This window comes from Kryptolebias marmoratus, linkage group LG21 (assembly GCF_001649575.2).
Source record: "Kryptolebias marmoratus isolate JLee-2015 linkage group LG21, ASM164957v2, whole genome shotgun sequence".
Taxonomy (NCBI): Eukaryota; Metazoa; Chordata; class Actinopteri; order Cyprinodontiformes; family Rivulidae; genus Kryptolebias; species Kryptolebias marmoratus.
Window position 1 is genome coordinate 5,797,729 of NC_051450.1, and position 9,963 is coordinate 5,807,691.

Below are 9,963 nucleotides of genomic sequence, written 5' to 3' on the forward strand. Positions count from 1 at the left end.
TTTTTTTCAGCTCTTCTAACTCAGCTTCAGCTGCTTTCCTCTTAAGGCTCTGTGTGGAAGTTTCTTTCTTCTTTCGTTGCTGTTCCAGATAAATCCTGTACTTTGACCTTGCAGAGGCAACAGAAGCCAGCAGCTCCTTGGTCAGAGGTACCTGCAGAACACCCCCACAGACACTGACCTTGTCGCAGATCAACCTCAGAGCCTCCATCGTCTCTTCTTGTATATTGCAGGTTTCGACCTGCTTGTTAACTGAGAATCCACGCTCCACTGTGGCCTGTCCATGGGAGAGTAGTAGGAGGATCTGACAGAACCTTGAGAGCTCAGGGTGAGACTTGCCAATTGCTGAGTGCAGGAACACATCAACCCGCTGCTGCAGTGGTTGAAAGGAGAGGAAACGTTCATCTCTAGCCTGAACAGGGAGAAAGCTCTCAAACTGTTGGATGATCACGTCACCTGTGACAGGGGAAATTAAACAAGTAATTACTGATGTGTTAAATTTCATACTATTCATTTAGTTCGTCATTCACAGGGGTAGACACCTGGTCGTCCGCAAAACATTTTGGTTGTCCTTTACAAAAATTGGCAAACGATCTTAAGAAAAATGTAATTTAATAAGTATATTGTTCTGTAGGCAAAGTTTACTACAAAGGTAATCCTAACATACAAATGGTCCTCAGTCATCCAGGTTGCCAGTTTCAGGAGCTGCTTGAGTAGAACTTCCTCGTTGAGCTGACCTGCTGTCAATCAGACAATACACCCCACCCTGCTCTGACTGGATAAAACTTTTATTGTGACTCTTTATTGGAGGAAAACACTTCAGTTTAATCCTTTAAACCTTGTGCTTTAATGAGTTTTTTTTCCTCAGTTTCATTTTGATGGACATCAGCGACAGAGAACTTCAATAAGGTCTTTTTTCTTAGTTGTCCACCAAATAACAAGGAGGCGAGATCTGGTTGTTTGAAACAAAAATAGTTTGTTTTGAACAACCTAAATAACGATTTTGTTGACCCCTGATTCATTATATCTTTCAAAAGTATTTAATTATAAAGCATGTGGGAGCTTACGCTATCATCTAACAGCAAAATGCACCAGTTAACCTGTGTTGCAGAATTTCATCAGATAGAAGTAGCTGCATTCAAATAAAGAAGAGGGCCAATATAAAAGGACATATAGTGGCCCTCCTACTTCTGATCTCCTTATTCTATATTTTTCCTACCAGCTGAGATGCCTCCTGTCAACTGACAATCCTGCACAAGTTTCTGGACTGCGGTCTTCATTTTTGTGAGGCACCACCCTGGATCCTTGTGCATGTTTGTGGGATCCAAACATGCTATGGCCCTGACCACTGGAAACTTCAAGGGGCTCTTCTCCTGTAGTTTCTTTATCATGGTAACCAGGCTTTGTATGCACTCTCTCCTAAAGATGAGCACAGAGCGCTCCCCTACACTGCTTCCTGGCTTGCTCTGAAGTGACAAGAAGAATGAACACATGATATGTGTTTATGAACATATGAAAGATTCAGCACCCAGGCCTATATCAGCATTCATTACTGGAACCCAATATGCTTCATTAGCCACATCAAATTTGGTTAGCTGTAGGGCACTGAGGTCATGCAGGAGCTCCCGCTTCACGAAGCGCCTCAGAAGACTGATACAGCAAAAAATAAAAACAATTAAACAATAATAAATAATCAGTGGCAGAGCCTAATATAAATTTAGTTGAATTAGGATTACTGTAACATTACCTTTAGCAGCTCACTCAGATCTTTGGCAAAGAAGGGCAGAACTGGTTCATCTGTCTGGTAACTGGTTAGGAATGGACTAAATGTTCTTGATATTGCCAGGAAGAACTGGAGTTTGGCAATAATGAGGGGATCAGCTTGTGCCGCCTGAATGGTGTCGTAAGAGGCAGTGCCTGGGTTGGGGAGCTTCTTTTGCTTAACAGCATCCACATACTGTTGAAATCAATTATTACATATATGGTAATTTTATTTAAATTGTGAAAGCAATCAAGAACATACTGGGTTCTCCGGGATGATAAAAAAAAAAATGCTGATTTAGGAGAATAGTAAAAAATGATTCCCCAAACTCTCACAGTGAAATCATTATGCAAGCTCCTGGAAAACATTCAAGCATATTTGCTACATAAAAAAAATTATGATAGACGTATACAGAAAGTACTTTATAAGAAATGTAGCTTAATAAAAAAATTAACAGCAGGTAAATGGTAAATAAACATAATACCTTCATAACTGTTGGCCAGACTTGAACAGCCCTCTCTGCCACAGGGACATTTTCAACCCATCTGTGGCCACAGAATGGTAATGGGAAACTTGTGGACCCAGTCAAGGTAGTGAAGTCCTCTCTCCTAGCAGGAACATTGTCGAAGAGGAAGTGGAGTGCACGCAGAAGCTTGTCCAGCTGCCACATGGAAAAGCCTGCCTTCACTGCATTATGCATGGTGTGAAGCCCACAGCTTCCAACCTTGACTAGTTGAGCTCCATAAAGCTCTGCATGCTCCTTCTGGAGAAGGTCTCCCAGCTTCAGGTTAACATTGGGGCCATCCATACTGATGGAGACAAGCCGTCTCATATTCAGTTTGGCAACACATTCCTGTGACAATATGTTTGCTGACATCAGTATGGATTTGATATTTATTTTTTAGACACACAGGTGTTCAAATCAAGTTATGTATGTAAATATCACACACACACACACACACAATTCTTCATTGATTTAAAGGAATATTCTCTTTTAGTACTTTTCATATATAAAAATGTACTGTAATATGCTTTATTTAATATCAACATACACAAAGAAAAGATGAAATAGTAGTAAACAAAAAGATTCACTTACTTTGATGTGATGCAACAAGTCCTCAGCTGTTCCATGTCCCAGGAATTGAGAGCCCAGATACCTGGATTGAACGCAGTCTTCATTCCAAAAACGAATGTGCACATCGAGCTGTTTCTTTTTAGTTGACTGGTTCAGAGACTCGTCAAACATCAACACAAATGGGCCAGCTTTGTTAATACTGTCAACGAGCTCCTGCTTAAAAAAATGTGCAAGCCCGAATCGCAAGATGTAACCAGTTTTGTCCTTGCCACAAGTGAATGTTCTGGCTATATCTGAATCTGGAAACATTGATTTAAAAATGTCCGATATGCCTTCGTTGGAATTTAGAGAATGGTGATTCACCGCAGTGTTGAGACACCAGATCACCTCTGCACGCAGTGTTGGTGTGCTGCCCATGGTCACCATGATGTCGGCAGACGGAGAGGCAGAAGATAGTGTCAAGGGAGCTTTGGTTGGTTCAGGCACACGGTTAGCTGGAAGTGCTGTGGCTGGTGGAGCACAGAAACTGCTGATGGACATCTGCGTTTTGCGGCTAGCTGCACTTTTGTGGCTAGCTCCAGTCATATGGGACTTCAAGGCGTTTATGCCCATTGAGGCTACGCTCATCTTTTTTTTACAAAATGTACAATAAGCCTCGCGGTTATTCTCGGCGACAGGCCTCAGCCATTCTTGAAAATCAGGCATCTCCAACCAGGAGTCCGAAAACTTGCATTTACCCATTGTTCTTCTCACGGTCTCGCGGCAACTTACTCGAACACACAGACTCAACTTGGAGATAAAGCAGCCGCGCATGCGCACAAGATAGGCCTAGTCGTTAAGGCTGTAACCTGACACTCTAGCGAAGGCAGTTTCCGAATCCTCCGCGGTGAGGAAAACAAATATTAGTCATACATACTTTTTGCTGTCAAATTATTTAAAGCTAGAATAACAGCAAAAAATAATAATACCTCATCAAATCGCTTTCAAGACTAATACTTTTCAAGACCCTTAATTTTCCCAAAATTGATTTATCAACTTTTAATAACTTTCAAGACCCCGCGGACACCCTGTGATGAGACATAACGAAAGGTGAAGTCTGTTCTTTAAAGTGCTAAAAAAGTGCTGAATCTCTTTCTGACTGTGAATCAGACAGAACAGAGTAAAAAACATTCAATATCACACTATTCAAGAATACCAGATATACACAAGTTCATAAAACCCGGAACAGAAGTCACTTAATGCTGTTCTTATGTATAGTCTTTAGCATGGAGCTCATGCAGGCATGTCAGCCCCTAGTGAGCATTTTTGAGTTAAAAAGATGCCTAGGATAAAAATGAATAACAGTTTAAATCTAGTTTTAGATGTCAAATAGAGGTTTGCATTTAGCTGAGATTGATAAGAAAAGAAAAAAGAAAGATCACCAACGAGGAGCTCAAACTCTGATCTTCTGAATCAAAGCTTTTTGCATATCCAACTGAGTTAAACCCAACTCTGTCAGAAGTAATAATACAAATTTAAGGCCTGGCATTCCTTGAAGGAATGCATATTTCCTGCTGCCTTTTATGCTGGTGTTTTAAACTCAGATAATCTAGTTTAAAACTCTGAGTCGTAGCTGTTTTGATCAAACCTTGCAAATAATGTTTTGTACAATGTCATATGCATATTGTGAGATCCACAAGATGTGTTAGCGCTTTAAATATGTGTTGGGGATAACTCTCAGCTACTACCCTGTCAAACTTTAACTTAATTTTTGTAAATATGACTAAGTTACAGCCATTTCTGTCTTGAGTAATGTCAGTTTGCTGTGGCGACCAACCTAAATCAGATGGAGTTATTTGTTGTAGATGAACATCTAATGATTACCTTCTGACAGTTTTATTAAAATCCATTTTGTGGTTCATGGGATATTTTGCTAACAGACAAACAGGTTTGAGACCAGCAGTTAATGCAGATTTTTCCAGATATGTAGTGTTTGGAGTATGTGTTGGGGATGATGCTCAGCTAATACCACACCAAATTAAAGCTCAATAACTGTAAAGTTGTCAGAGTTAGTGTCATTTTAATGTTTGCTAAAGTTGCTTAGCTGCTGTGGCCATTTTTAATGATGTTTACACCAAAAGTCAACCAGTTGTATATGCAAATCCTTTGATTAATTTCTGAAAGTTTCATTAAAGTCTGTTTAGTTTCCATTTGCTAACAGACAAATAAAGTCACACACAACAAAAAACATTACTGAACTTTTGGTGCTGGGCAATAAAACGTCTGTGGCAAAGTCACAATTAGTGATTAGGTTTGCATATTGCTGAATTTGCTCCCTTTAATCACATAATCAGGTTTCTGTGCTCTAAATAGTTTTAATGGTCCACTGGACTTTGATAATAAAAACAAAAAGTGAGGCTGTCACCTACCTGGTTGGCAGTGGGCACAGATGAAAAGGCGATGTAATCACAACCTGAAGGCTTTTTAAAATCTAATTTCATACTAGGCACATGTGTGTGTGTTATCCCTGTTGGATTGGATCAAGAAAATCGTGTTAAAATGCAACATTTTCTCTGACCTTTGTTGTAGCAACAGGAGGCACACACACCTACACCCACACACAAACACACACACAGAGGGAGAGAAAAAGGTCAGTCATGTCACTGTCATCTGGTCATTTACTCTAACAGTAGGAAGCAACAGCTGGAGTAGTCCATCTTTCCTTCACTTGATTTTTTTCCATTTCTATCCACTATCTTTTTGCCTCCTCTTTTATTTTAAGAATGCTCCTTTCATTTTTTTTTTCTTGTCAGACAACATTAAAAGAAAAAAGTGAGGAGACAGGTGATATCTGGTCTAAAAGGTATAGTCTGGTCATTTTTGAAGTGATGTTCTGTCAGATAGTTATCAGTAGTTAGTACCTTATCAGGCGTGACATCAATCACAAAGCATGGAGTATGGCGAAAAAGGCAAACGCTGTCCACCAGGCTAAGCTTATGGTACAGGATCAGTGTGTCTAGTCAGTCCAAACGTTTACTCAACTCCCAGTGGACTTATACACTCAGCAGCCTCAGCAACTTGGCATAAATGGTTTATGCTCTGCACACATATGTTCAGATAGTAACTCAGATGCTGCTTTGCTTGGTTGAGAAAACAGCAACAAACTACACAGACAGTGTCATGCAAAAGTGTAGAGGTCAGTGCTCAAAGTGGGAAGAAAAAAGTGCCGATACACCATCTTCCATTGTGCTTGCAACGCCCCCAGTATTATGTCTCCATATATATATATATATATATATATATATATATATATATATATATATATATATATATATATATATATANAATTGCAACTTTTTATCGCAACTTTTAGGAAAATGCCCGCAAAATCAGGCATTTTAGCCCACAACAATCACAAAAAATGCCCGCGAAATCCTGGAGGGACTGATATATATATCTATATATATGTGAGCTCAGAGGTCAGAGGATGAAAAAGAGACCACCCGCGGAGGGTGAGAAGGGAATTTTTTATTTTTATATATATATATATATATATATATATATATATATATATACATACATACACATATCCCCTTGTTTATGAATGTCTTGTTCCAGTAGCCCATTTCTCATCAGAATGTCTTAGTTCCCCAACATCTGACGTTGACCTTGTTAATCTGGGCGACATTCGAGTCAGCAGGACATAATTTTTATGTCTCTCGCTCATTGTGTAAGATCCAGACTGAGAAACAGGTGATGACTATCCAACCAGACATTGTGGTGATCAATAAGATACATAAGAAAGCAGTGGTTGTAGATGTAGCAGTCCCAACTGACTGTAACATCAGGAAGAAGGAGCACGAAAAGCTGAAGAAATATCAAGGGCTGAAAGAGAAAACAGAGAAGTTGTGGAGATTCAAGGCCTCAGTGGTGCCAGTGGTCATCAGAGCACTTGGTGCTGTGACTCCCAAACTGGAAGAGTGGCTCCAACAGATCCCAGGAACAACATCAGAGATCTCTGTCCAGAAGAGCGCAGTCCTAAGAACAGCTAAGATACTGAAGAGAACCCTCAAGTTCCCAGGCCTCTGGTAGAGCATCCGAGCTGGAAGTGAAAGTGGAACCAGCTATGTGGGAAAAATAGGGCGAGATGGGAATTTATATACATATATAAATGTTCTAATATATATGGAGTTTTACAGACCGTAATACAAAAAGTTTTCATTATTGTTCTGTAACTTTGATACTTCGGATTATTTATTCTTCTTAGATCATGGCTTCCATTTCTATCTAAAAACAGTTTTTGTATCTTTACAGGTAAAATGTTGTGTCGTGTTTATACATGATTTGTACAGTTTTATGTATAATCAGATCAATAAACTTTAGAGATTTTGACTTGGAATAACATGTTGGTATGTTCAAGAAAACCAAGATTAATAATTATTCTTCATATTCTTTTTGAAGATTCCATAATGTTTTGTATGTTGGCCCACATCTCACAGTAATCCAGATATGCACAATGAGTAAGGAATACAGTATTTCCCAGCCAGCATGCATGGGTGGGCCCCATATGGGAAAAAAGAGGGCTGCCAATATGGGCCCCAAATGGGTTGGTCCGCGGGTTCCATGGTGGCCCCACATGGGTTTGCCCAGGTAGATTTAAATGGGTGCTGACTGGGTTTTCAGTGGGCCCCAGATCGGTAACTTACATGAGGCCCATCTGTGGCCCACTAAGGTGCTTTGATGAATTTTTAGCTGGGCCCCAAATGAGTCTAAACTGGGCTAGAATATGGGTACCAAGTGGGTTTGTCCACGGGTTCCATGGTGGCAGATACAAAGTTATGTAGATAACTAGTTATAACTTACATATATGTAAATATATATTTATATCTATAGATATGTAAATATATAAGATCTATAACTAGATATATAGATCTATGTCTAGATATATGACTATATCTAGACATAGATCTATATATACATTTATATATCTAGATATAAATACATATAAATATACATTCATATACATATATAACTATACAACTCTTTCACACTATGTTTTTGTCAAACATTTTTAGAACTTATATGCCACACTTGAAAGCTCTTGTGCATCATTGCAACTGTCCATCTTGGAAGACCTGCCCACCTGAGTCTGAGCTGGCAGCCTCCCTAGTCGTTCTAGCTTTTCTGTTTCCACCACGGTCACGGGCTCCAGTAAACCACTTTGAGAGTGCCTTTTCCATATCTTTGTGTGTAATTCCGTGGATGGATCCATTTCTTTTAAATGCCCCTAAATATCAAGCAAAAGTAGAAATTGCATTAGTATTTTACTTTTAGTACATTGTAACATTAATGAGATCTGCATCTTCCCCTTTATGGGGCAAAAATGCTTGCAGAGATCTTCCAAAATTAAAACACTCTCAAGTCATTATTATTATGTACACAGTAGAAGTCTGAAGATTGATCGGCAACCGATCATAATCGGCCTATTTCTGTGAATAAGTGTATGATCGGTGATTGCCAATCACGTTCTCCTGTTGCCGATCACCTGTATCTTTTTAACCTAAAAGATTACTAAAAATAAACAAAAAGCGTATGACAACCAAAATAAATTAACACAAGTTTAAGAAAAAAAGTGAATATAAAAACTGATATTTACCATATACAACATCAAAGAGACGCAGGTCCCGGAACTTGTGTTTCCCATGTCGCCCAAAAAGGTTGAACTGGAGCGCCAATTCAGGGGACATGAGGAATCTCATTGCTCGTCTTACTGCGTCATCCAAGGATGCTCCTCCAATTTCTGCAACCATGGCAACCTTAAGTATAATGACAATTGCAAGAAACATTTTAAAATCAGGATACATGACACATTTAGTTGTTGTTGGTTGATTTGTTATTGTTTCACACATATATAGCTTATATGTTTACTTTTATACATGGACAAAATGTCAATTGTTAATGTATCTATCAATTTAAGTGACAATAAATTTCGCTGGTAAATAAATATCCAGAGGTTACTGTGATTAAATGTTTTGAGACCATTTTCAAATAATATAGTAGTAAATAATGCAAGAACACATTCTCAAAGATTGATCAACTTTAAATTCTAATGAACAATGAGCACTGCAGCTGGAAGACAATTTCAATATCCAAAATAAACAAAACAACAAAATTAAATAAAATGAATTGTGAAGTCTTTGTAAGCACATGTGTACTTCAGACAATGGCTAGTTGAGACCTAAACACCAGACTGAATACTTGTCAAGCAGTTTTTGGTAGAAACAGAAAAATGACAAATCATGAAAATTATTTGTTTTAATCTATCATGCGGTTAGTTGATTAATTACTGCAATTGGCCTAATTTAATGTTAATTTTTAAGGAACAAAATGTTTACTTACAACTCCAGACATGAAGTCTGAGTCACTCAGCTTTTCATTCATGCCCAGGACATCATTGATTGTACACATTGGAAAAACAGCTCCCTCAGGCGGTTCAGCCAGTGGTGAAGCATATTTCTGTCTCAGTAAGGTATTCAGCAACTGTCCGTGTACTTTTTGAGTTTCTTTGACCTCCTCAAGGAGCGTAACCAGTCGTGTAAACATAGCCTCTCCCAAGCTGGAGCTGCTCCTGCTCAATGAAGTCCCAGGACTTGCAGAAGGACTTGCACTGGGGCTTCTCAGATTTGGAGTTGGTGCTGTGCTGGGGCTTTTCTTCCTGTGCACACCGAGACTATACACTTTTGAGGCAGATCCAATTGTGCTAAGTTCTAAGGGAGGAGAAGGTGGAACTTCATTTTCCAAGGAGTCCAGACTGTCTTCACTTGATGAAAATGTTCCCCATTTTTGGGAGGATCTGAAATGATAAATCAGAATTTAACTGGCAAAAGTGGTAAGAAAAAAAATGGAAAGCTGATGTCTATTGAGCAATTTAACTATTTAACTAGGATTTATTTCAGGTTCATTATGAGAGATACAAAAATAAGATCTAAACAAGATCAAAAGGATAAGAAAAAGCTACAGCTGAACCTATGAAAACCAATACGGAAGAAAGTTAAGAAAATAGTAATTTAATTCATTTAATGTGGCAAAGTCTACAGTAAAGCTCACAAGCATTAGCATTTCATCCTGAGTAGTTTTCCATTCTTGCAAA

General features: G+C 38.7%; 2 protein-coding genes across 2 annotated transcripts; both read right to left on the minus strand.

Annotated features, from left to right (window-relative positions):
- Positions 1 to 17: 17 nt before the first annotated feature.
- LOC108246442 lies at positions 18 to 6,004 on the minus strand. Its single transcript, XM_037973036.1, has 3 exons — positions 2,244 to 6,004; positions 1,745 to 1,954; positions 18 to 453 (listed from the first exon to the last, which is right to left on the minus strand). The coding sequence occupies exons 1-3, from the start codon at positions 2,634 to 2,636 to the stop codon at positions 445 to 447; spliced, it is 612 nt and encodes a 203-aa protein (XP_037828964.1). The 5' UTR covers positions 2,637 to 6,004; the 3' UTR covers positions 18 to 444.
- Positions 6,005 to 7,803: 1,799 nt separating this feature from the next.
- On the minus strand, positions 7,804 to 9,666 carry LOC112451273 (the record flags this gene model as incomplete). The annotated part of the gene is given in 3 exon segments (XM_025010048.2): positions 7,804 to 8,100; positions 8,470 to 8,629; positions 9,213 to 9,666. Coding segments are annotated over 3 exon segments (793 nt in total), but the record flags the coding sequence as incomplete, so codon positions are not given.
- Positions 9,667 to 9,963: the final 297 nt, after the last annotated feature.